This window comes from Pelobates fuscus, chromosome 2, assembly GCF_036172605.1.
Source record: "Pelobates fuscus isolate aPelFus1 chromosome 2, aPelFus1.pri, whole genome shotgun sequence".
Taxonomy (NCBI): domain Eukaryota; kingdom Metazoa; phylum Chordata; class Amphibia; order Anura; family Pelobatidae; genus Pelobates; species Pelobates fuscus.
In genome coordinates, this window is record NC_086318.1 from 54,085,350 (window position 1) to 54,112,265 (window position 26,916).

The 26,916-nt window shown below is 40.0% G+C and overlaps 1 protein-coding gene across 1 annotated transcript in view; it reads right to left on the bottom strand.

The window, feature by feature from the left end:
* GREB1 (growth regulating estrogen receptor binding 1) overlaps positions 1–26,916 on the bottom strand; it is a 161,566-nt gene that overhangs the window by 53,931 nt on the left and 80,719 nt on the right. The window contains exons 5-14 of the mRNA XM_063442160.1: positions 21,081–21,263; positions 20,533–20,676; positions 20,060–20,170; positions 18,136–18,261; positions 16,997–17,137; positions 14,539–14,724; positions 14,014–14,364; positions 12,501–12,629; positions 7,979–8,086; positions 5,192–5,389 (exon numbers count right to left, since the gene is read on the bottom strand). Of these exons, the coding sequence (XP_063298230.1) occupies positions 5,192–5,389; positions 7,979–8,086; positions 12,501–12,629; positions 14,014–14,364; positions 14,539–14,724; positions 16,997–17,137; positions 18,136–18,261; positions 20,060–20,170; positions 20,533–20,676; positions 21,081–21,263 (1,677 nt within the window). The remainder of the gene's footprint in view (positions 1–5,191; positions 5,390–7,978; positions 8,087–12,500; positions 12,630–14,013; positions 14,365–14,538; positions 14,725–16,996; positions 17,138–18,135; positions 18,262–20,059; positions 20,171–20,532; positions 20,677–21,080; positions 21,264–26,916) is intronic.

Here is a 26,916-nt window from a genome sequence, read left to right on the forward strand (position 1 = left end):
TGATGGATAAGATGCCTGTGTCCGAATAAGCTGGCAATAGTGGCGTGTGGGAGGAGAGAGAGGTAACTGAGTTGGGAAATTGTAATGTGTGCCCTCCAGGAAGATGGTAGGATTCCCTAACAAGGACTGGAGGCTGTGGAGTTGGGTGGCAAGGGGTAGCAAATGCCAAAGGAACAGGGCAGCCCTTGAAAAATTCTGCAGGTGAGAGTTGTCAGGATTTGTCAGGTGACGGTGAAGGTCACTTGCAGAGTGAAGGGAATGAGAGGGGTGTATTTGTTGAGTGAAGAGATAATGTATTGAGGAGTGGAGTAATTGAGACTTTGTATGCTAGAAAACTAACCTGTCATTAGGAGAGAAAATAAATGTCCCTTAAACGGACACTTTAGTTTAGTGTACACTACAGCTTAATGTAGTGTTTCTAGTGTCTATAGCATGTCCCTTAAGTCTTTTTCCAAAAACTGGCAGTGTTTACATTGCTGCCTAATAGAGGTGCTTCCTAGTACAGTGCAGCACAGTTCGGAGTGCATACATTCAAATATCTCAGCCATGGAGGAGGGGCCAGGCAGGGCCACTGCAGTGTGACCAGCGTGGCATGGGAGAAAAGGTGAATAAAATCACCTTTTAACTGTAATCGGAGGGGGTTTGGGGGACCTAAACAGCCACTTCAGGAATATAGTGTCAGGAATACCTGTTTTTAATCCTGACACTATAGTGCACTGGCGGAACTACCGCGGTTGCAGGGTTCTCTGTTATAGTGTTTCTTGGGACATTATAGTCAGCAAAACAACTTTAGCTTTATGAAGCAGTTCTGGTGTATAGATCATGCCCCTGTAGTCTCACTGCTCAATTCTCTGCCATTTAGTAAGTTTAGCAACCCTAGTCATAACTCTCCACATGTGACTTGCACAGTCTTCCTAAACACTTCCTGTAAAGTGAGATCCAATGTTTACACTTCCTTTAAGGCAAATTCTGTTTAATTTAGTATTTCACATCTCCTGCTCTGTTGTTAGCTTGCTACACCTTGAAGGAGCCTCCTGTGTGTGATTAAAGTTCACTTTATGGAGCAAGAGGTAAAAACTTCTAAAGTAAGTTAACATGTAATTGAAAATTAAACCATTTTTTTTTCATGCAAGCTATGTTAGTCAAATTGAGAAGTGAAACTTCAGAGGTATGATCTATATACAAAAACTGCTTCATTAAGCATTCTGGAGTAAGTTAATCTTGCCAGTAAAGTAACATACAAAATCACTAGCCATGTGGTTCATTAATGTTGGGGTTGCAGTCGAGCAGAGAAGGGAGTTAAATGTATGAAGAAGGCATTTAGGATCATGAGAGTAAGTGGAGATGAGAGAGGTAAAATGCTCTTCCTTTTCAATGGAGAGGCCAGAAGTAAAGGCTTGTAGCATGGATTTGTAATATAGGAAGCCACATGTGGTGTGAGAGGTTCTCCAACAACACTCTGCAGTACGGGAACATTTTTGGAGACAGCGGGAGACAAAGGTCGCTGTGCCAGCCAGGGCTCAAGAGGCAGCTGGCGCTTAGAGTGTGCTTTAAAAAGTGCGGTCATGTCTAAAGTGGTACACAGGACAGAGAGAGCTGAGAGGGGGAGAAAATGGAGACTGGAGAGAGGAGGATAAGTGAAGTAGTTCAAGTGAGCTCAGATGTCTGATAGCCTGAGATAAGCCAGATTTAACCCCTTAAGGACCAAACTTCTGGAATAAAAGGGAATCATGACATGTCACGTGTCCTTAAGGGGTTAATGTTAACTAAGGGATATATTGACAGTTTAGGTGAGAGGATGGTGGTCAGACAGAGAGAAATGTATTTTAGAGAAGTTAGAGAGGCTGGGAAAGGTCAAGAATATAGCAAGCTATGAGTGTAGGGGAGTTCATCCATTGAGTAAGGCCAAAAGTCAGGGCCAGATTAACAGCCCAGTGGGCCTGGTGCTGACAATTATGACGGGCCTAATTACAGAATCTTATCGACCAAAAACACTAAAACACTCCCAAGAGTCATGTATCTGATGGAGATGTGCTGGAGAGAAAGAAAACAGCAGCTATAAGAAAATACATACCCTACGCTAATCTCTCTCTAATTTATGTTTTCATCTTTCAAGTAAATCCATAACCCCTAACAGCAGTGTCCAGTCAAGCAGGAAGTCAATGGGCATGGTAAAAGGGTGTGCCACAAATCACGAAACCTGCCACAAGGGGAGAACATGCCCAAAAAGAGGACATGTCTGCCCAAAGAATTGGAAGGCCAGCCTGGCATGAATGCATGTCAGGCTGCCTGCCAATCATGCAGTTGGCCAACTAAGGGCATACTATGCAGACAGCACCCTGAGCTTGGCATAAATGTGTCTAATGATGTGCTCGCTCAACGCTCGCTAAGGATTGTCCCCTTGCACTTGCTGGTCCACTTGTCTCCTTACCTTCTTACTAGCAGGCAGACGCTCCTGGTATATAATCTGGGACAGAGAAAAGCTGTATGTAGTGAGTGTAGAAGAAAGGGAACATGCCACAGTGTGAGAGAGCAAAGTCAGCATTACCTTAACTATATTCATTGTCAGTTAGTCCACACAAGTTTTGTTCCCATACATCCCTCTTAAGTTTCCATACTTAAGCAAGAGTATGTGAAAAGTAGTTAGGGTTGCCACCTTTCTTGGAAAAACATACCAGTCTTACTAATTTGCATAATTAATTATGTATGGGTGACATCACATGATGTAAATCACAAGGAGTAACATAAGAGAAAATGCTGTAGAATCACCAAAAAACTACTTGGTTTCATTCTGCTGTATAGATGGATTGCTCCCAGAGTCCCCATGTCTCCAAGTGCCCCCATGTCTCCCAGTGACCTCATGACTCAGTGTCCCCATGACTCAGTGTCCCCATGACTCAGTTTGATTACTCCAGATCTCAGTGTTCCTATGTCTCAGTGTCTCAGTGTCCCATGTCTCCCAGTGTCCCCTAGTCTCCCAGTGTCCTATAGTGTCGTGTCCCCAGGTCTCCCAGTGTCCCTATGTATCACAGTGTCCCTATGCCCCATGTCTCCCTGTGTCCTCCAGTATCCCCATGTGTCTATGTCCCCATGTCTCCCAGGGTCCCCATGACACTAGGAACACGGGGAGACCTGGGGACACGGAGACACCAGGGACACTAGGAGATATGGGGCACTGGGAAAATAGGGGACATTTGAAGACATGGGAACACAGGGGACACGCTTGGGGACATAGGGACATTAAGACATGGGGGCACTGGGAGACATGGGGACACTGAGACACCAGGGCCACAGACACTAGTGACACTGGCTTGGAGACATGGGGACATTGAGACACTTGGGGCACTTGGAGACATGGGGACACTAGGAGACATGGGGACAGTGAGGCACTGGAAGACTAGGGGGCACTGGGAGATATAGGGGCACTGTGTCCCCATGTGTCTCTGTGTCCCCAAGTGTCTGTCATAATGTCTCCCAATGTCCCTTAGTGTCTCAGTGTCCCCATGTCTCCTTGCAGCCTTTCCCCCCATCCCTCACTTCCCTGAGCTGTAGGCGGTCTCTGCAGGGTGGGAGTTGCTGTCTGGACTCTCTGTAGATGCTCCCCTACAGATAAGTGAGTAGAGATAGGCAGGGAGGGATATGCTGGAACTTACACACACACAGCGACCCCTACTGGCCAGTGCTGGTATTGCATCGTAATCTGTTTATACTGAGAAAAATACCAGCATTTGACTGCAATATTGGCACCAGCCAGGCAGCCTCAAATACTGGCCAATACAATAAAAGTCAGGTGGAATCCCTAAGAGTAGTGTGTAAAAATGTTTTTATTTTTTTTAAAAATGATTATTATTTTTTTTTTTTTAAATCAATGGGCCTATTCCATGGGCCTGGGCCTGGGCCTGGAGCTGCAGCTCCATCAGCCCCTATGTTAATCCGCCCTGCCAAAGGTGGAGGTGATAAATACAAATCTAGATGCTATTGAGTTGGTTAATAAACATGCTGAAGTCACCAAAAATGAGGGCAGGACTGTCAGAGGAGAGAGTAAGGAATCCAAGCAGCCAAATGATGAAGGAAGAGTAGAGGAGATCCAGGGGGTGGTAGATATTGGCAATGTGAGCTCAGAGAGGATTAAAAACGGATGGAGTGGACTTCAAATGAGGAAAATGAGAAAGGACAAGGGGGCAAAGGTTTAAATGAACAATTAGTGGAGCGTAGAAACCCTACTCCTCTACCCTGTCCCTTAGCATTCCATGGCTTGGGAGAGTGTAAAAAGTGCATCCCACCATGTTAAGATAATTACTGAAATAATATAAATGTGTTTAGAGTGTTTCCTGTATTAAATAAAAAAGGGCCCCTCTGGCAGGGAGAGTGGTTTACGTCAAGCAGATATAATGAATATTCAGATCATCGAGTTTGTGTTTAAATTATAAATATTGGTACTTTTATCATGATTGTTAGTTATATAGCATAAACATATCCAATGAGCCTGTGTACTACGCAATGAGAAGAATTTGAAATTAATGGCTTTTTAATGATGCTGTTTTATGAAGACATCACCTTTTTTAATTCATTCTATTTTAGAATGACACTAAAAGCACTGCATTGCTTGAACAGGCGGCATCCCTGATGTGAACAATGTGGCTTCATCACAGTCTTCAGATCATATCCCCAATGACAAAGTTGTGAGATTAAAGTGATAAACTCATCTTTAAATAAACAAGCGGCTACAGATGGCAAAATTTACTAGGAAAAGTCCCAATACACAGTGCCAGTCAATTTACAAACTGGATATATGGATCAAATTTCATCCTTACTTTTATATGGCGAGTGGGTTTACTGCACACCTACCCACGATGCATTGGGTGATTTTCAGCAATGTATCATGGGATCACAATGTGGATGTAAGCACTCTTTAATATAAACATTTGCTTGTGATTTGGCAGGTAAAGTAAATTATGATTTTTTAGGGATTTTAAGCAATGGAATACTGTTAATTCATTCAATTCTAGCATTCTAGAACCATTATTCTCTAAAACGCAACAGCAATAGTAAAAAAAAGTATTTTCTTTCAGTAAGATTTAGGCCATTTGAACCTTTACTGATGAGGAATGCAAAACACACTTACAGTTCTGCAAGCATTAGTTTTGTTTAGTACATTTTATTTTTAGAAATCCGTCATGGAATGCCATACCTGAGCTCCAGAGATAAGACAGGGTTTGCTGGTACGTAACCTCAGACGGAGGAACACAGATAAGGAAATCCACTTTCTCAAAAGAGCCCAAATCAAGGTTGTGGGTGCTGGAGTCAGCGATAGAACAGACATGGGACAGGAGTTTTTGAGCCACAGCAAGTTGGGTGGGACGGATTTGGTGCCATTCAACGTTATAACCTGGAAAGAAAAAGATGTGAAAAAATATATCTATATACTTATATAGAAGAGAGGAGAGAATGGTTTATTGTCCAGGTATGGTAAGAAAATTGGTATAAAACCATTTGATAGAAAATAATAAAAAAGGATATGTAGAGATGTCCCCTGGAGGAATCATAAATCAACTGAGAGTTGAATAATCATTGTATACGGATGCTAGTTGCTAATATAGCATCCATAGATAGTGGAAAACAAAATAGGTGATCAACCAAATGTTGAGTCTGACAACACAAAACAAAAAAATATATATAAGTTGTACACAAATGTATATAAAGGAAAAGAAAAGGTATATTACAACTGTATACAGAGAATGCTAGACGCACGTTTCGCCAGTAAGGCGGCTCTTCAGGGGGAAAGGAGCCTCTGAAAACAGAGGTTTTAAATAGCTGGCTGCCAGATGTGATTGGAGAATGGTTATCCAATCACAGCAGAGGAGGTAATGATTGACAGAAAAGTCAACCAATAATACTGCTAGGAGTCAGATCGGTATAGTAGTTCATTGGATATCACTGATTAGTACTGATTTGTCAGTGAAGGATAATATAATGAAATAATATCTGTTCGGAAAACGATGTCAATTATTTATTTGGACAATGTAATTTACATGAGAAAATGAAAAAATAAATATGTCAAACCGGTATGCTTAGTTAGGACAGAAGCACATTTACATTAATGTTGAATTAATTCTAAAGATGCATCTTGATTCCCCATTGCATAAAGTCACTGAAGTCTAATGGGTGATATCCCTTGATTAATATTTGACACCTGCAAAGCAATCCAGCAACCATGCTTGTCACTATCCACTCAAAAGCATTATCACAACCATCTGTTAATTTCCTTTTAACCAATGCTCATCAAGATTAGAACGAGACATTGAAAATCTTTTTTTTCGGGGTGGGGGGAGATAGATTTTCTTTTATGCATCCTGCATTAAACCCTCACGCATTAAAAAACATTTCATCCCTTTGCTTGTGTGTTGATGCCACCTAGTGGTGTAACAAGCATATAATCATATTATTCTGTAAGCACGTATTTAGAGTGAATTAAAAACCGAGCTACACAATTTATTATACAAAAGCCGAGTCTAAGAATATATAAAAATCAATTGTTCTTGTCCACATTTCTAAATTGTGCACACTGCAAATAATTCACCATTTAAATAATTTTTGCCAAGTTTTCTTTTGCTAATGATATAACATAGTTTAATGGGACGTAGAGCGGGTGGAAAAACATAAAAGACCTGCAATAAGACCCCATAACCATATGTGTGGCTGTACTGGTTACATTATTTATCCACATCGAACAAACAGAACTAAGAGTTATCTGAACAAATATAATGAGGGTTTAGTTCCATTGCTTGTTCACAGGATATAGCTCGGAGTCCTACTTCAAGGGAGGTGAATCCTACTTTTATCTAATAATGTGTTTAAAACTCTATACCCATTTTAGCCCAAATGGCAGGATTGTAATGAGAAAAAGTGAGGTTCATGGAGCTAAAGGATCTAATCCAAAAAGTGAGACGTGAAAAAATATGTAAAAAAACGAGAAAAGGTAATCCCTACTTTCAGTATTTGGCAGGATTCGTATGCCATATACAGTCACCTTGGGTCAGATAGGGTTTGAAAACCTCAGTTAGTTTCTATGATCTTCCTTGCTTCACTTTCTGCACAGAACAGGGAAGATCAGAGAGACTAAATAAAAAATAGTTTTGAGGTGCGAGTTATCCTCTAAGGAGCAGTGATGATGTTCTAACAATCAAATCTTTAAAGAATTAAGACTCTACACACTGCAGATCCTGACATAGGGTGTACACCATAACACATGCAAAATGGGTTGTTATGGAACTTTTAGTGTATTTTGAATTTGTTTAAAAAAATAAACAAAAAAAAATAATATATATATATATATATATATATATAGAGGGAGAGAGAGAGACTTTCAATATTAGAGAAAGATTAATAAAAGAGATGCTAGTTCTCTCCTTTTTAGCATAGAATAATACCCTTTCTGTAGTGTTCTGCACGATGTGATGTTTTGTGGTTTGTTTCTTTTTAACAATTAAAGATGGTGCTATTCAAGGAGACCCAATTTATTATCAATACCAAATTTAATAATAGATTGTTTGGCATGTGAAACAAGAAACAATGCCATTATAAACACATATAGGGGGTTAAGGACCCTCAATAGGAGGGGGTCCTAAATAGGACGACTAGAGTAACAGGGAAGGGAAGCCAAACTTTAATAATTCTAGGGAGTAATTAAAATATTAAAAAGGACAAACAAAATAATACAGCCATGATGGGGAGAGACTAAATAATGCTCAGGGGAACATTGGCAACAGTGTCCCACGATAGAAGATCATTAAGTGTCAAAAGACTGAATAGGTGCAGGAGCCACAAAGTTGCACCTCAATATAGAATGAACCCTAGAGCAAATGAAAAAAATAAAAGAGGTATAGCAGGAGGTTAAAAAAAGGATAAAGTTGAGGGATGGAGAAGATATACACATAACCCTCCACTAAATGCATAATCCACCCATCCTTCCACTTACTCAAACATGTTGGTGACCGGGCATCTACATTGGTGGCTTTTGGTGATAAAGAGGTAATCCCTTGGTGTTCTTGGTGAAAATTATCCAGAAGAAAATCTATATCTCCATCTACAAAAAAAACAATAGTAAATTAGAACAGATGGTTATTATGTATCATGTGTGGTTTTACTCGGTGAAGTTTGTTTAATAGCTTTGTGGCCCCAGCCTGGTGAAGGCTGCCTTTGTTCTCTTTAGTAAAATGTGCAGTGCATGTATGCAGTCATGTCTCACTGCGGTGTGTGTGTTGACAAACAAATAGCCCAGGGGCAAACACCTCCACTGAAGGGGCTTTGTACGTATTCAGTAATATTTATACCACAGGCCGACAGTCCAAGAACAAAAATGTTGCTGGTTTTCTGAATGCCAGCCCTCTGCACTTAGTCAGCAGCAGGAATATTGCGATGTGAACCCACAGACCACAATCTCCTGTATACTAGTGGCTTGGGGGATGAATAGCCCACCATCACCATCAGTCATCCCCTGGTGTGGTATTAACTGTCACATTTTTGCAGGGACAGTCCTTTTTGACTCCTATTCTAGGATCATGTGTAACGGTTCCTTTAAATGGTTCACTTCACTTTCCAATCTATCACTTTAAGAATCTAATTGAAGTTCATGGATGGTTCACCTATTTAAACCTTCAAATCAATGTCTCAGTGCACAATTAATGTACCTGTGTGCAGTTGACACCTATTTACTCTGATACAGGTACATTTCTACCAAGTCCAAGTGACTTCCAATTCACCTTATGTTAATTCCCAGTTAAAATTATTTGCTTATTGCGTATTACCGACCCAGATTGGACTTTGACACTTCTCTCGGACTCTCCTTACTTTGCTTATTAAAGGACCACTCTAGTGCCAGGAAAGCATACTCGTTTTCCTGGCACTAGAGTGCCCTGAGGATGCCCCCACCCTCAGGGACCCCCTCCCGCCCGGCTCTGGAAAGGAGAAAAGGGGTAAAACTTACCTTTTTCCAGCGCTGGGCGGGGAGCTCTCCTCCTCCTCTCCGCCTCCGTTCCTCCCCGTCGGCTGAATGCGCACGCGCGGCAAGAGCTGCGCGCGCATTCAGCCGGTCACATAGGAAAGCATTCATAATGCTTTCCTATGGACGCTTGCGTGCTCTCACTGTGATTTTCACAGTGAGAATCACACAAGCGCCTCTAGCGGCTGTCAGTGAGACAGCCACTAGAGGAAATAGGGGAAGGCTTAACTAATTGATAAACATGAATATGTTACGCTCCTGGCGGTGGGTAATACCCTCATGTTCTTATTAATGCCACAATTTTATATATTTCGATAAGATTATGAATAATTTTTTTTTTTTTTTACATACTTTTAAAATAATTGAATATTTAAAAAAAAAAGGTTAATATTTTCATTATTGGTTTATATATTGATATATATGTTTTATATTCAATGTTATAATCTGATATTTCTCTGAAACTGCTATGTTTATAAAACAATTAGTTAACCCTAGCTGGACCTGGCACCCAGACCACTTCATTAAGCTGAAGTGGTCTGGGTGCCTAGAGTGGTCCTTTAATTGTTGCCGAACCAGATTCGATTTGACCCTTCTCCTGGATATTCCTATGAACTGATTTACTGTTGCCGAACCGGACTGAATTTGACCCTTCTCTTGGATATTCCTGTGGACTGATTTACTGTTGCTAAACCGGATTGAACTTTAACAAACCTTCTGGATTTTCCCTATAATATTCAAACTAACCGGATTATCACCTAAACATTGCTCTCAATCCTGGTGATTATCCTTTATTCTCCCAGACCGACCTCTCATAAGGGGAGTAGTCTGTATTTTTAACTTGTTTGACAAATATATTGTTTAAAATATTACACCCTGTCTAGTATTCTGCAATCTTTCAGGCAGTTCAGTTTAGATCAGTATTAGTGCACAGTATACACTGCACACTGATCTGCCAGACAGAGGGTCAGAGGGTAGACCGCTGTCTACCAGGGTCAGAGGGTAGAGTCGTATCTCCCAGGATCAGAGGGTAGACCGCTATCTCCCAGGTTCAGAGTGTAGAGTCGTATCTCCCAGGGTCAGAGGGTAGACCGCTATCTCCCAGGGTCAGAGGATAGAGTTGTATCTCCCAGAGTCAGAAAGTAGAGAGCCATTTCCCAGGATTAGAGGGTAGAACATTAACTCCTATATTCAGAGGATAGATGGTATCTCCCAGGGTCAGAAAGTAGAATGGTATCGTCAAGGGTCAGTGGGTAGAATGCTACCTTCCAGAGTCAGAGGGTAGAGTCGTATCTCCCAGGGTCAGTGGTTAGATCTCCCATGGTCAGAGGGTAGAGTGGTATCTCCCAGGGTCAGAGGGTAAAATTGTATCTCCCAAGGTCAGAGTACATAGCACCATCTCCCAGGCTCAGATTGTACAGCACTATCTCCCAGGCTCAGAGTGTATAGCACTATCTCCCAGGGTCAGAGAGTAGATTGGTATCTTCAAGGGTCAGAGGGTAGACCACTATCTCCCAGGGTCAGAGGGTAGAGTGGTAATACCCAGGGTCAGAGTACATAGCACTATCTCCCAGGGTCAGCGTGTACAGCACTATCTCCCAGGCTCAGAGAGTAGAGTGGTATCTCCCAGGGTCAACGTGTACGGCACTATCTTCTAGGGTCAGCATGTACAGCACTATCTCCCAGGGTCAGAGTGTACAGCACTATCTCCCAGGGTTAGACTGCAGAGTGGTATCTCCCAGGGTCAGAGGGCAGAGTGTTGCCTCTCTGGGTTAGAGTCTAGAGAACTATCAGATCTGGGGGTAGAGTGCTGTCTCCCAGGGTCAGACAGTAGAGTGGCTTCTCCCAGGATCAGAGGGTAGAGTGGTATCTCCCAGGGTCAGAGGGTAGAGCGCTATCTCTCAAGGTCAGAGTAATATCTCCCCAGGTCAGAGAGTAGAGAGATATCTCCCAGGGTTAGAGGGTAGAATGGGAACTACCATAGTTAGAAGGTAGAATGGTATCTCCCCAGGTCAGGGTGGCATCTCCCACGTTCAGACGGTAAAGCGCTATCTCCCGAGGTCAGAGGGTACAGCACTATTTCCTTGACCCGAATTAAACACATGGAGTTTTTTTTTTTTTTTTAAACATCTACAGTTTGCCATCAGCTGTCTGAGAGGAGAGCATGGGAATGAAAATATGTCTTTTACAGTACCATGTTTTTACCTCAGGAATAAAGAAATCAAAACAAACAAATACTACATAAAATATTTCATATACCTGTATATAAGCAAATAAATAACAGAGCTCCTTCCTAGATCATTGACAGCCCACATTGTTAATGATCTAGGAGGGAACTATGTTTGTACCTGCAGTGAGGGGCTGGGGGTGTTATCCAGCAAGACTATACATCCCTAAAGAAGTCTACTTAGACTAAACGCAACGGATTCACACCATAGAGACTTGGGTTTTGTCTTGGGACTCTACCTGCTATACTACATTGATCCTGGTCTCATCTATACCATCTATATCCGCTGCTTGCCGAGACATGTTGGCTTTTACCACTATTTTGTAAATGCAATCTAATAAATTATATTTTTTATATCTACTATCTGCACTATTTGTTGCCACAAGCTTGAACATACTCCGCCAGATGTGGGATTCACCTCCATATACTCTGATGGGCTTGAGATCATCCTAACACTCTGATGAGCTTGAAATCATCCTAATGATTGCGAGTGCAATTTATATCTAGAGGGTGAAGCTATATCTTACAATATTACCCTATGCCAAGTTTATTCCATTCATAGATATCTGGACCATTATTAAGGTGGTATCTGTTTTCCTATTTTTAGGGGATATTCACCTCTCATATACACTCCACTTATATTTTGGTTATTTATTGCTTTTGTTGGTGTATAGAGGATACATTGTTTTGAGTGGGTGTTATATACTGTGTATAAGTGGTGGTTATATACTTTTTGTGTTTTATACCTGTATATAAGAATGAAGATAGTATTTCTATGACTAATAGTCCCTTTAATTAATTGATTTCCCTATTTCAGTACATGAACAATGAAAACTGAAAGGCATGTGGGTATAAAAATAAACTATGATTCAGAGGAAAAAGTAATCTTGCATGATGTAGATTTTTCCAAATACCAATACTAGTATGTGTGATCTATGCAACCTTTGCAATATATTTGTTCTAACAACATTTGCTATTACATGACTTAATTAATAATTTTGTATATGTTTTCGTCTATAATAAAATAACTGAATAGCATTTCTGTCCGACTTAAATACTGTCTTCTGAAAAAGGTACAGTCTGGGCATTTAATGCAGTTCATCTTCAGCGTAAACGTGTATTTCAAATCCTAGGGCAATATGGTCAAACTGAAAAAATGGAAATTCTGCTAATTTGGCATAAAATTCATGGAATCTTGAAAGAGTTGTATCTAGATCATTTTAAACATGGGTGAAACAAGATGTATAAAAATGAAAACTAGTTCTAAGTAAATACCTGGACACAACTCACTAAAAAATGATCCCAGCGACTCCACTTTCCCACTGACTAACTCATAGTTAACTTCTTTTAGGCATTCTGCTGGGGAGTACATGTTTTCAACCAAAATCCGTGCCTGAAATTTTCCTAAGGAACAAGAACAATATATATAAGACATATGACAATATTATAATCAGTGTGTAATCCTTGTATACAACAACATGCACAAATAGAACCAGTTAAAAATAAATGTTATTCTAGAGTTAATCACCTATTCTTTCACAATCAGGTCAGAATTTGTGAAATTTGACATGCACTAGATTTTGCATAAAGTAATTAACAAGGTACGTGTTTGAGTATTTAGACGTCTTTCAGTTTGAAAACTACTGTATAAAAATCTTTAATGTCACAATATTTTTTTTAAAAACAAGGAGGCAAATATTACATTAGATACTAAGGAGGATCCCTGTAGATAAGTTCCAAAGGCACCAGTGTTTTTTGGGTTTTTTTTGACGATTGTAAATCAAATGTACGGTTACGGTACATTGTTGAAGGAAACTGTAGGTTTGAGTAGAACCTCAGTATCTCTAGTACTACATTATCATTTACAAATTCTGCCAATTCCAAAAGCAATGTAGAACAGCTTCAAAAGTCAGTGGGAAAGATATACTAAAGCGGCGACCATGCCTCGGCAAAACGTGACAACAGCTGGATCTAAAATATCGCCCAAAAATATTTTGTATCAAAAATACCTTCAGTAAAATCTAGAAGAGCACATTTCAATAGAAATTTTGGTTTAACTTGTGATTCAGCCATTGCTAGATTTGGGCAGCGAAAAAGGGGTTGATGCTTTGGTACTTTAACTAAATTTGCATTTACATGTTGTGTTGCCATTTTTTTACACAAGCGGGTCACCCCTAATAACTGTGGAGTCACTATATTTGACTTTTTGTTCACAGAGTGCCAAAAATATTTTTGGGTTTTTTTTTGTCCAAAAGTGAGCACAGATGCTCACAGCTCCTGGCGGTGGGTAATACCTTCATGTTCTTATTAATGCCACAATTTTATATATTTCGATAAGATTATGAATATTTTTTTTTTTTTTTTTTTTACATACTTTTAAAATAATTGAATATTTAAAAAAGAAAGGTTAATATTTTCATTATTGGTTTATATATTGATATATATGTTTTATATTCAATGTTATAATCTGAAATATCATTTGATAGTTTCAAATTTTGAAAAAAAATAAATTTAAAAAGTTTATCTAAAAATATTAAATCAAGGTATTTATTTGAATTTTTTTAAGCTAAGCATTGAAATCTGATATGAACACTGATTCTCACCGACTCAAATGTGTTATATGAGATTCTACACTTGGATTACATAAACTCAAAAAAGTAGCCCAAGCAATCAGATGAGGATGTGCAGCAAGACATGAACAATGCTCATATTTTTATATCATTACCTGAAGTCGTTTTACAGCTGAGAAGAAAAACGTGTATTTATGCAAACTATGCCAGCAGTTTACCTGTTACTACAACGCAGGAATCGATGCCACTGTGTCTAGATGTACAGATTATCACCACATAGTTTGTCTGTGATAACTTCCCTTCCGTCAGCAGTTTAAACATTTCGGACAGGCCCTCTGCTAATGAATAGCTGCATTCGATGATCTTGACGCTTTCGCTGCAAGAACTGGCTGCGAGGCCTGCCAACCAGGGGAGTTGGGCTGCAGTGACGGGCATTACAGGATTGGGGAAGTGAGGGATAGCCTGTGACATATTGTGCTGATACTGACGAATTTCAGCGAGGTGAGTCTCTCTCCATGAACGCATGAATATCTGTTCCATATCTTCAATCAGAGGCACCTGATCTGGAGCTAAAAGAACACAACTCACTTCACAATTTATCCAAAATAAGCAAATATGCAGATGACTGTAGGGTCAGGAATACATGTTTGGATACAGAAAAAAATACAGAACATGTTGACAGTTTCTAAACAAACTAAGCAGACTTAATTAATAGTTGTCAGTAAATCATTGCTGTGACCTACCGAGCTGAACAAGGTAGTACACAGTTAGCAGAACTTGCATTTCTTCCGAGATTGGCTGTAAAGTACTCGGCCCATACTGTTCATATGCTTTAGGGATAGCCTGAGAGTTTTTGTAGAGGTTGTACAGGAGAGGGCTCACGATGACATCACTGACATTTCCGCAGAGGTAAGGGAAGTTTCCATGACCTGGCAGAAGACAATAAATTCGATATATTTGATATATATAAATATCTGACGTGTAATTGATCAAACATTTGACAGTCCCAAACATGTCAACAATAATATCTAATCTAAAATATGTTGACATTCTCAATCAATACGAAACTGATATAAATACCTATACAAAGAAGATCCACACATAGCCTGGTGACAAACTGGGTTCACTCGTGAGAATCTATTTGTTTTTAGATTATCTGTGAGCTGTACAAACATTTTTAGGATGATACCTCTTCTTTCTTGAAATGCTGGACATGGAAAAGGTCTTTAGTTGCTTGACAGTTTAACCCCTAAGGACACATGACATGTGTGACATGTCATGATTCCCTTTTATTCCAGAAGTTTGGTCCTTAAGGGGTTAAAGAGGTGAAAATATTCTTCAATGATCTTTAGAATTGGTCTTTATGAAAGCCATGGAAGGCATCTGACATTATTATGGAGTTTGTGAATTCCCTCGAGAACAGTGTTTATTGGGGCATTATCATTCTGAAATATGGGAGGACCAGAACTGTTTATTTGCACAAGAGGGTAAATATGATCCTTGTCAACCTGGTGACCTCATTCTTTGTTAAACAATCTTAAAAACATTAGGATTAAATAGATATTGATAAAGGATATTGCAAAGTGAAGATGTCCTTTGGTGTGTAAAACGTGGTGAAAGACAGCTCATCAGAAAATAATTACTTTTTTTCATTGCTCAAAGTCCCAAGACTTGTGTACCTTGCAATATGTCAAGTGTCTGCTCAATTGGATCCAATGGATAAGATGTTCCATCAAGATGTTCCATCAAATTCCATAAAAATTCCTACAAATTCCATCTTTTGTGAAGGTCAAAAAATACAAATTTTGTTGAGATTGGGTAAATTGCTGGTTAAATTCTGTGTTTGATTTTGTTCACCTCTGTCCCAAAGCATCGGAACACTGAAAACTGCAACGCTCACTTACAAGAAGGTACTTGCTAGATGGCCTTGCTTGGTGGATTTGTTTCTGTCACATCTACAGGAAGGCTATATCATGCCTTCAGAACTCAACCAGTGACTATAAAGATTACACACAAGCCCCTTTACCATCTTGAAACGTTTATGCAGAGTGGGTATTGCAGTGTATCCACATGATTACTGAAATAGTAGTCAAATCTAGTGATACCTCCTCCCTATATCCTTTCTCGGTTGGAGTCCCTCAAGACTCAATCCTTGGTCCCCTTCTATTTTCTCTTTATACTGCCTCTCTTGGCAAACGTATTACCTCATTTGGATTCCACTACCACTGCCAATGACACCCAGATATATCTCTCCTCTCTGGACCTCTCCCCTGCCGTCCTGCAACGTGTCACCGCCTGCCTTTCTTCCATCTCTGATTGGATGTCCTCCTGCTTTCTGAAACTCAATCTCTCTAAACTGAGCTCCTTGTCTTTCCTCCTCCTAATACTGATCCCCCTCTTTCGCTCTCCCTTCAAGTTAGTGGTATCCACAGCAGTCCTTGCAAATGCGCTGTCTCTGCACTATACTTGACTCTGGTCTCACCTTTGAGCCTCACGTCCAGCCTATTACCAAATCCTGTTGATTCCAGCTTGAAAAACATTGTCCGCATCCACCCCTTTCTTACACAAGAAGTAATCTTCTCTAGTAATCGCATGGATTATTGTAACTCTCTCCTAATTGGTCTTCCCAAAAGTCGTATTGCCCTGCTACAGTCTGTAATGAGTGCTGCCGCCAGACTGATTTTCCTCCCTAGTCAGTCCTCTCACACCTCACCCCTCTGTCAGTCCTTACATTGGCTTCCTGTATCTTATAGGAGTCAATTCAAAGTGCTAACCCATACCTATAAAGCATTGAACGATAGCCTGCCTACCACCATCAGACTCTCCCTTAGTCTTCAATCATTTGAGAAGTGCATTAAAACCTCTCTTTAGGAAAGCTAACAGCCTCCCAGAGTAACCTCTACCTCACATACCTGTCCCTTGCTCTCTCCTAAAAGGCAGCAATTTACTCTCTCCTCCAGCTCTGCTTCACTCCCACCTTATTTGATTGCTATCTTCTGTCCTATTGTGTTTTACACCGCACCTCCTATAGACTGTAAACTTGTTTGAGCAGGGTCCTCTTTAACCTATTGTTCCTGTAAGTTTTCTTGTAATTGTCTCAATTATTGTTCAATCTCCTCCTCTTATAATATTGTAAAGCGATACGGAATTTTATATATGCCAATAATAAGAATTATAATAACATAGTCAGTGGTATTTTACCTTTAAAAATGACCAGTTTCATCATGCATGTTTTAAGCAAGTTGCCTGGTACAGAAACCGGTTCTCCAGTGGCAACCACAGCAGATGGCAAAACACCTGTGACAGGCATGGACTGGGGTGCACACAGCTGAGTTAAATTATCTGTATGGAAAAAAAAAATTTGATACCATTAAAACTTTCAATTTTCGATATTGTATATCAATGGCATATATAAATAGCTATATTTGTGACCAATATTACACATTTTTGGATCAATATGTTGATGTAAGGGTAAGGAATGATAGGGAGTGCAACTGTTTATATGGAAAATATTGCAAGATTTGCATCTGTCCAGATTCACGGCAAGGTGATTAGATCATCTGAGGACACTCTGAGCTGTAGCTGATCACCATTTTTTAATGCATAAAAACATACAAAAAATGCACTTAACAATTTAGGATTTACTCCTACTGCAGTGATGTCTACAAAGGTCATACATTTTCAGAAAGGTATAGCTCTCTATACCAATAAGTGAGTGACAGGAGAGAGTGGAAGAATCCTTCTATAGGTGGTTCTCCTGCCATCCATCACAGCAGCTACAGTGCATGTGTAGTAGTTTTTTATGTGTATGTATATATATATATTCCTCTGGCAATAGTATCTGGCACTTGAATGGAATGACAGATGACGGGTGTTCCTTTTTTTCACATCGATATACTGTATATTATACCTGAATGTTAATGTCATGGAAAGGATATGAGATAATGTGTATGTTTCTTTTCCTCATTTGCAAAATGTGCCCTGGCTATGCCAGAACTGAACTGAATCGTGATGCACTTTACTAAATCTTTATTTAAATTTCAAAGAAAAAAAAGCATCACGTGAAAAAGGTTAACACATGTTTTATGTGATTATCAAGGTTCACGGTTCATATTAAAAACATAAATCGAACCTGCCATGACAGGTCCACTTAAGGAAACTCATAGTCGTTACTTAGTACATCATTACTTTAAAACCATGAAAACCATTAAAAAAAAATTAAAGGTAATTATTAAAATTAATCAATCTTAAGTACCAATACAGAGCATGGAACATCCATTATACTATATGGCTACTTATTATTAGAAGAGCATTGGCCATTTCTTCACATTTTTACTTACAGGCTTTCTCACCAGTGTTTGAGTTCAAATAGCTATTTTGGGGATAGCTGTTGTCTGTTGAAGTGGGGGACTCAGGAGACCAGCCTTTGTGACGTTTTTTCGGAGGGCCAGAATTTGTTAAGTTACCTGTAGTAAAAAAACAAAAACAAACAAAAACAATAATACAATTCAAATTTAGAAATAAAATAAAACATTAAATGGTCTGTTGGCTGAATAATTTTTACAAGCATGGAAAATGTTACTTTACAATAAGTATGGCTCACCTTGTACAATAAGTAATGTTCACACATGTACAGTATTTCCATACATGCCACAATACCTCTCAAAAATTCCTCTACGAGAGGGGCAGTTTTTTTTTTAGAAATAAGATTAGAGGTGCTGCCAAGCACAACGTACAAGCTTATTTTTCAACCTCGTTAACCCCAATATCCTACCCTCAACCCCTCAAAATATTATTATGCCCCTTCTGGTTACCCTTAGAATCCAGTAAAACATCTTTATTTAAATTAATCAGCTCCCTTGTAACCACCAGGCTTTATTTTTTTTTATTAGAGGAAGGGGCCTGTGGTCATAAATGATTGTTTCCGCAATGTTTCGTTTCAGTGTAGCGCTACCGCAGCACGTACGCCAAAAATATCCTAATAATAATAACAGAGTATTTAACACGGAAAGGTACATTCAAATGGATTACTCTGGTTTCCAAGTACATCCTGGGTCCTGGTTCTCTTTTTATCTACCTCCGAAGGATGAAGGGCTGAGTCAACCCTGCCGGGATTGGAACCAGCGACCACAAAGTGTTGAACAGATACTACTGATGATGCATTACCCCACTGAGCTAAAAGTGTCAAGTTACAACCGAAGGACATTCCTCAACACTAAAAAATATTATTTTGTGACTGATCTAGGAACATAAAGCAGTTACTGACTCAATACGACAATTAGTATATTGATTTCAGCGTGCCCAGCGTACATCAATTACTATATCTGACACTTTGGTCAGGACAATTTACTGTGTTAAAGTATATCTATCTGCGGCCGCTTGGCCCTAACCATCAATAAAAATGCTGACATTAAAGTGTATTTTATACTAGAGAGTTTTATACACACTTTCATCTGGCATTAATAAAATATAGTGAGCACTGCACAAATGCAAACATTGTGATTACTAGAATTGCCAGTAGGTGGCAGAAGACACGCTTAATAAGTGCATCTTAAAACAGTGCAAAAATAAAATTTACAAAAATTATTTTCATTAGACTCCTACTAGTGTGCCCCTGTAGAATATCATTTATACTGGGCAAATTAGTGATGAATATGATGTGTCTATTATAACCATGCAAAAAGTCATGGAAGTCATGGAAGCTGCTGATCCAACCTCAACCTGGCACGCTAAACCGATGAAACTGAGGGTGAGTGACTTACGTTGAAGGAACAGGGGAGTGAGGTTACAAGACCTATGTCTTGTACAGTGAGAAGGCTTGGAACTTAGAGTACTGGGAGAGACCTTAGGGTTGATAGTGAGGTTAAGGGAAAATAGGTTGGAGGTAAGAGACCAGATGACCTTGAAATTAGTGTACCACATCTTGGAAATAGGCTCACACTAAGATACCAGGGGACTCAGATTAAAAGTCTTGGTCTAGAGAAGGTAAGAGAACAGCAGACTGTAAGTCTGTAAAATGTTTTCAAGTTAGTTAAAAGTTGGAACTTATACTCAAAAAAGTTTGTAAAACACTGCTCTATGCTTTGCCGTTTTTTCTTCCAGTGAGATGTTCACCACTGGGAAAGTTACGAGAATATGCTCCGCACTTCATTTGTGTATTATCAAGGAATTTAGCATTTCTATCCCTGAGCTTCAGAATGACCTTCCGACATGTCAGAGAGGTAGAACCAGCTGGGGCTCTTTTGTCAGTATATCAAATCCTACCTAAAACAGAAGATCTGACTGGTAGAGACGGGTTGGCCTTTGCAGATTGCTGTGAGCAGAGCGTTCCAGTCATATTGGGCTGAGATGTCAGAGCCGGTGAAAATCCCTCTGCTGAAAAAAGCGTAAACAAATATTAATAAAATGATTTGACGTTGACATTGAGACTTGACTTTACCTTCCCTGGTACAAATTATAGAGAAGTGACAGTTCTATATAACGGGCCCTAAAACAGCTGTTTATTTGTGCTTGAATTGTTATATTGTAGTGAAAGCTACAATTTACTGCAGCAAATAAGAACGTTTCCTTTTTCTAGTCCTTATAGTTTTCTTAGGCTGTGTTTATTCTTAGACTGTTCCTTCTGTAACACTGTAGAATGTTACTTCACCAATTTATAAATAACCAAATATTATTAATAATAATGGGTAATGGTATTATTCCATATATTGATTTGACGGGATGATGTGTTCCATTACCTGTCAAGGGATTTCCACCATTTACATGTAGACTGTTTGCAGTAGCAGGATCAACTACTTTGTTTATTCCGGTTCCAGAACCATCTTGAATGGTGACTCCAGTACTAGAGCACAAGCTGGAAGATGAATGGCGGCTCCTCACCTCTATGAGGAAACACTGAGTGTTATTCGCCAATAAGACGCAAGTCATTTTTAAAAATAATTTGCATAGAGAAAATGGATTTTCATAGAGTTCATTTTTGGATGTTCCCTCATCACTTCAAACAAGTGTGCATCAACAAACCTACCTTTCAAGATGTCACATGGAGTGCAGCGAGTTTTCTCAAACTGCCCTATTGTGTTTCTTACTTAATGTCTACTGAGAAGAGTTGATGCTAAATCAGTGCTGATTGGCAAAATTGTGGATTTACCATGTCCCCAACCCAAGTAAACACAGACAATACAAGCAGATAGTCTTTCCTTGACACCACAATATAAGGTGTGCCACCTGCAAAGATCATCGGCAAGACAAATGCTTTATATTACCCAGTAAATAACCATAATCTCACCTGTGACTTTCCAGGAAATTGGGGCTCCTTTGGTCAAGTTCCCTTGAGCATTCCTGACAAGATAATACTTCAGGTGTTTCTGTTTTTTGGGCTGAGTGGTCAGCTTGAGATTAATATGATTGGAAAATTCTGTGAAATACCGGAAACCTTTTTCTCCGCATCCAACACAATTGCCCGAAAACCCTAAGAGTAAAAAAGGGACAATGTTTGTTATATTTGAAGAGAAACCATTAACAGGTGATCCTTTTTTTTTTTTTTATTATTATTCTTTTTTTCATTTTTCATATCAATGCTTGTTTAAGAAGTGATCATGAAACAGACATATTAATACATATTACAGGTCACATTTGGCAAAGTTAAGTGTTTCCGAGAATGGAAGCCAATCATTAATATTTTTTAAAGCAAGAGGGTTCAACTGTACATGAAGAGCAGCCTGAGAGGTAAAATGGAGTATAGTGAGTTGGGAAAGGTGCATATCAAGCATCAAGAATGACATTTTCTTGGGCGGGGGATCAGGTCTGCTAATGTGCCCCTAACCAAGGGGGATTACCGGGGAGGGGAGGGAAGGTGTGGAGCTAAACGCCCACTAAGAGGGGCTAGGCCCTAATCATCATTGCTTCATAGGGTAGGGAGCTAGGTGTTATGAGACCTTTTACGAGGTTACGGCTATTATAGGTAGCTAATAACATAAAGAGCGTGATAGTGAACACAGACATAAACCAAAATGGCTAAATAAACATAAAAACTAAAACTGCATTTAGGTCCCGTGTTCCGTAGCAAGTTCAAGTCCCAAATGTTGGGGTCATCCTGTTAGCAGGGGAAAAGGGGACAATGCGAGATGGATCCCTGAGATGATTGTACTGCTGTCCATCTGGGCCAGATGGAGGTACCGGTAGGCCTGAGGCCTGGAGGAGGGCCAGTGATTCGGCTTGACCACGAGGAATCTTGGTGACATCCACCGGTATTCTATTCCAGCTGCTCTCAGTTGGCTAGTAACAGAGTTTAGAGTCCGTCGCCATTGCAGAGTGGAGCAAGTGAGGTCCTGGGAGAATGTGATGGTGGAACCTTCAAAAGAATATGGTGTCTTGCCCTTCAGTGCTGATAACAATATTCCTTTGTCCTAGTATAGCGAACAGCGGACGATAACATCTCGCACCGCAGAGGCCGGTGCCCCACCAGATTTACAGAGGAGAGAGAGGTCTCATCCAAGGTGAACTTTTTATCCTGTGTTGGCGGTAAGGACAGAGGCCACTAGGCGCCTAATGTATCTCCTCCAGCTTGATAGTGTCGGGGATACCCCTGATCTTTAGGTGGTTGCGTCGGGACCTGTCGTTGAGCGTGGTGTAATGGAGTGACTAGGCAGAGTGAGATGATTGTAAGTGGTGGACAGAGTCCTGCAATAGTAAAAGTCTCTGCTTGAGGGTGGCAATTTCCTACTCCGAGGTCTTCACTTTATCTGTGACCGCTTGTAGCCTTCATGATAGCCACATCAGCTGCCAGAATTTATTTTATTTCCACTACTAGGTTGTGGAAGTCCTGTTTAGTGACAGGTACTGGTCCACTTTGGGTGTTTGGTATAGTTTGTTCAAGTCCCAGTAACTGCGGGGGATATTCGGCCTGAGTGAGGCTCCTTGATGCTTCCGATGCCACAAGGCCCTCTGGCTCCGCCATCCTGGGCTGGAGCTGCCATTGAAGAAGGGTCCCTATGTCCCTGAACCCTGAAAGTAGGTTGGGTTGCGTTCTCTGTGATTTCCTTCCCATATCTGCTTGAGCTGTGGCGTGGTGAGTGTTGGATGCGGGACCCCGGTCGCTGTACACATCAGTGAGCGCGAGGTCCGGGAGTAGATGGTAGGCCCTGGTTCTGCGTTTTTCCCATATTGCCAAAAGGTTGTGAAAAAACAGCATAGGTCGACGTTGTAGGATTCTTAGACATGAGATCAGGTCTAGTAGACTAGATAGTAGTTTTGCTCCCAGAATTTGAGTGTTTTGCAGGGATTAATGCAAAGCTATGAAAAATGGCGTCTACTCCAGGACCAGGTCAGGCTCCGCCCCCCAATAGGTGATCTTTTAATCATCAACTTACTGCTACACAGACTAAAAGGAGCAACATAACTGGAAACTGGGTGGAATTTCAAGTTACTTTTAAAAAAAATAAGCAAAAATGAGCATAACATACATACTGATAAGTTACAAAAAGCAAATAGCTTGATCTATGGTCAGTTCCCAGTTATGATAGGGGGTCTCAAACAAGTAATATCTAAAGAATTCTGAAGGAAGCTGTTCCAATAAAAATATAATACTGATCCAACCCATATAGGAGTCCAGAACAAAAATACAATTTCATTGCTGTTAGCTTTGACATCGTATAGGATTGATCAGTAAAATACAGCTGATACCTCTAGCGGCACAGCGATCCATGTCTTAGTTACCCTTCTAACTGTAGTTATTCACAAACGGAGGATACCGCACTCACACTTAGGAATCTAGGTGCTTATCAGGGCCAGGGTTGGCAAAACCCAGTTTAGTAGAATGAGCTTGATAAAGGCCTCTGTGTAGGCCAAAACGTTGCACTTTTTGTTCCAATAAACCTACCTTCCTGCAGCAATCCTGAGTGCCTGGACCTGATTTATTTTAGTTACCCTTTTAGTCTTGAGGAGACTCCACACTATGATGTGACACCAGTACTCAGAGAACTGTGCATTAGAATAGTGCACCATTCTAATGCACAGTTGAATTGTTATTTGTCCGAATTTTGGTTGATCAGTGATTCAACTGAAATCCCAAATGCCAAAATGCTATATGGATGAATCATAAAACAAATAAATAGGTGAAAGCATTTAGTTTGTTTCCTGATTCGGAGTAGACTCAGTCTTTATCCTTATGTTCTTTGAAGGTAAAAAGATGGAGAATCATTTAAATGGATTTTGTACAGGAAGGAACATTATAATATAAAAACGTTTTCCTTTTATGAAAGAGGATGCATGGCATAATGAGAGACGTATTGGGTAACATTATTACCATAGAAACCAATATTATTATTAGTCATTATTATAATGTTTTATAAAAGAAACAGCAAAGTGCTTTATATGCACAGACAAGTGTATTTTAATAAATAAGAGAATGGCATGGCTTTGGTAGATTTCAATCAATATAAATTGTAAAAAATAAATAAAAAAGTCCTTTCATAGGAAAATAAATATTGAAACATAACAGAAAAAGAACAAAAATAACACATTATGTCCTTCCTCAGTTCTACAGTATTTAATAAACTTCATTCATCCGGCAGCCTGTCTGGTTCCCATGGCTACCAAGAACCTTTCTATAAATGTGTTGCGGTAGGAGGTAGTCGATTACATCACATGCTCCGGGATAAAGGCTGCGAAAGGTCACAGTGACTTTTGAGGTCAAGACAACTCAGAACTCCAAACAATCCACCCTGGTAATCAAGATATTTGCCAGCCATCTGGTTAGCCTCCATAAAAAAATGTAGAACAGAGTCTCTATCGAATCATTGCAAAGAAATGTCAAATTATAAAATGCATGGAACACATAATTGTAAAATGAAAGGGTCTTTATTCGCTAAACTCAGAACCGCACCGACTAGAAAACCGAACTGCGAAATGTAGCTTGAATTTTTATTTCAGTTTTCAGTTCATGACATTTGGCGTTTAGTGAATAAGGTCCCAAATATTATAACACTGCAAAGGTTAAAGAGAATGTACAATCAAAAATTGTGAGAGTTTCTCTTTAATCCCATTTTATAGGACAAACTCGCTGCTAGAGATTATTTTGTTTCATTCTTCCAACAATTATCTCACTGAGGTATCAAATGAGGTTTAGATTCATCTTTAGAAATAAATCAATTAATATATAAAGTATCCATTTCAATTCTTTAAGAATCCCTCACTAGCTTTGGCATACTGGTTGGTGCTATTGTAATAATAAATCAGCCTATCAACCCAAAAGGATTGTAATGGTTTCCCCCTGATTTTTCGAGACTCCAATTGGAAAAAAATACATATTTTCATAAAAATCTAATCAGCTGTGATGGTGAGGGTCGGTTTCAAAATGTTTTAAATTGTAAATCAAATTTTCTTTAGAAATGTTCACTTGTGCTTTTTTCTTCTACTAAAAGACTGTCCGGAAATTATTCATGACGTTATATTCCGATGTACTGTTCTTAAAGATAAATAAGGTGTATATACAGGGATGGATTAAGAGCCCATCGGGCCTGGTGCTGACAATTATGATGGGCTTAATTACAGAATCTTATCGACAGAAAACACTAAAACAGTTATACCTCCCAAACGTCATGTATCAGATGGAGGTGGTGCTGGAGGGAAACTCACAGGATATAGCTGTAAGAAAACACATACCCTATACTAATCTCTCACTTTCAATTTTGAAGTAAATCCATAGCCCCCTAACAGCAGTGTCCGGTGAAACAGGATGTGAATCACTTAACCAGAACCGTGCTCAAAAAGGAGGCTTGTCTGCACAAAGAATTAGATGGTCTTCCTGGCGTGAATCCATATCAGGCTGCCTGCCAATCATGCAAGATGACCAACCAAGGGCATACTGTGCAGACAGCACCCTGAGCTTGGCATGAATGCGTCTAATGATGCGCTTGCTCTATGCTTTCTAAGCACTCGCTGGTCCACTCCTCTCCTAACCTTCTTATTAGCAGGCAGGAGCTCCTGTTATACAGTCTGGGACAGAGAAAATGTGTATGTAGTGAGTGTAGAAGAAAGGGAACATGCCACAGTGTTAGAGAGACTGAAGCAGCAAGAGCATTCGCACAGTGCGCATAGTCAGCTTTACCTTTTTTTTTTTTGTAAATCTTTATTGTAGTAAAGACATCAGTGTAACATTACTTATGCTGCCACGACAGCAGTAATAGACTTAGGTTTTACATGAACAAATCAACAGTACATCTGAACATTGAGTTTGCGAATAAACACTGCTACAACTTAACTTTCCATATGTGTGGGGTTTTTTTGTTTTTTTTTGTGTTCTCTCATTGTTTTTCTATACACGTAATAAGAGTTTGTGGGCGATTATATCACAATGAATTGCATAGTCGGAAGTTTGAAGGGTATGGGTGTGGCACACGGTCAGCAATAAATATTAGTCTAACGATACCTGCTAGTGCAATTAAGAATAATTCCATCATTCAAGTGTAGGACATAGCATAGGAGGATCCACTTGGTGTTCCATAGTAAATAAGTAGGATAGACCAGATATCCATGACATTTAACCAGCCATTACCCCCTAGAGCCGAGCCATAGCAATTGAGTTCTGAGGTTGGCCTTATCTTAGGTCTCGCAGATCTCAGCAAAACCGCCCCACGGGGGAGCAGTGATTATCATTACCCCTAGCCTGTCGGTAGGAAGCAGGGGTATCCCTTCCGTCTAAAGTCAGTAACCAAATTCGGTCCTCATGGTTGTGTCCGCTCCAGGTGTGTTTCTGTCTTGGGGCTGTCAGTGCTCGGATGTAGTGGTTCATGGGTTGTGGATGTGATCAGTCCCATTATGAAGTATAAGTTCGTTGATGTATCGTTCCACTGTATCATAGTCCCCCTAGCCAGAGGTCATGTGCGAACTAATGGGGTATAGTGCGTGTTAAATAGGTGATCATCTCCTTCCCATCTACTGCTTAATTGTGTTATGAGTAATATTAAGGTCATGGTAGAGAAGGCTTTGTCATATTTGCTATGGTGCAGGTAGTTCGAGATTATAAGCTGTGTTGCATGCGCTTGGGTTATTAGGGAGAGGGGGGGGTGGTGGGAAGGGGGGGGGTGGGGGGAGGGGGAGAGAGGTGTAGGGACCGTGGTCTG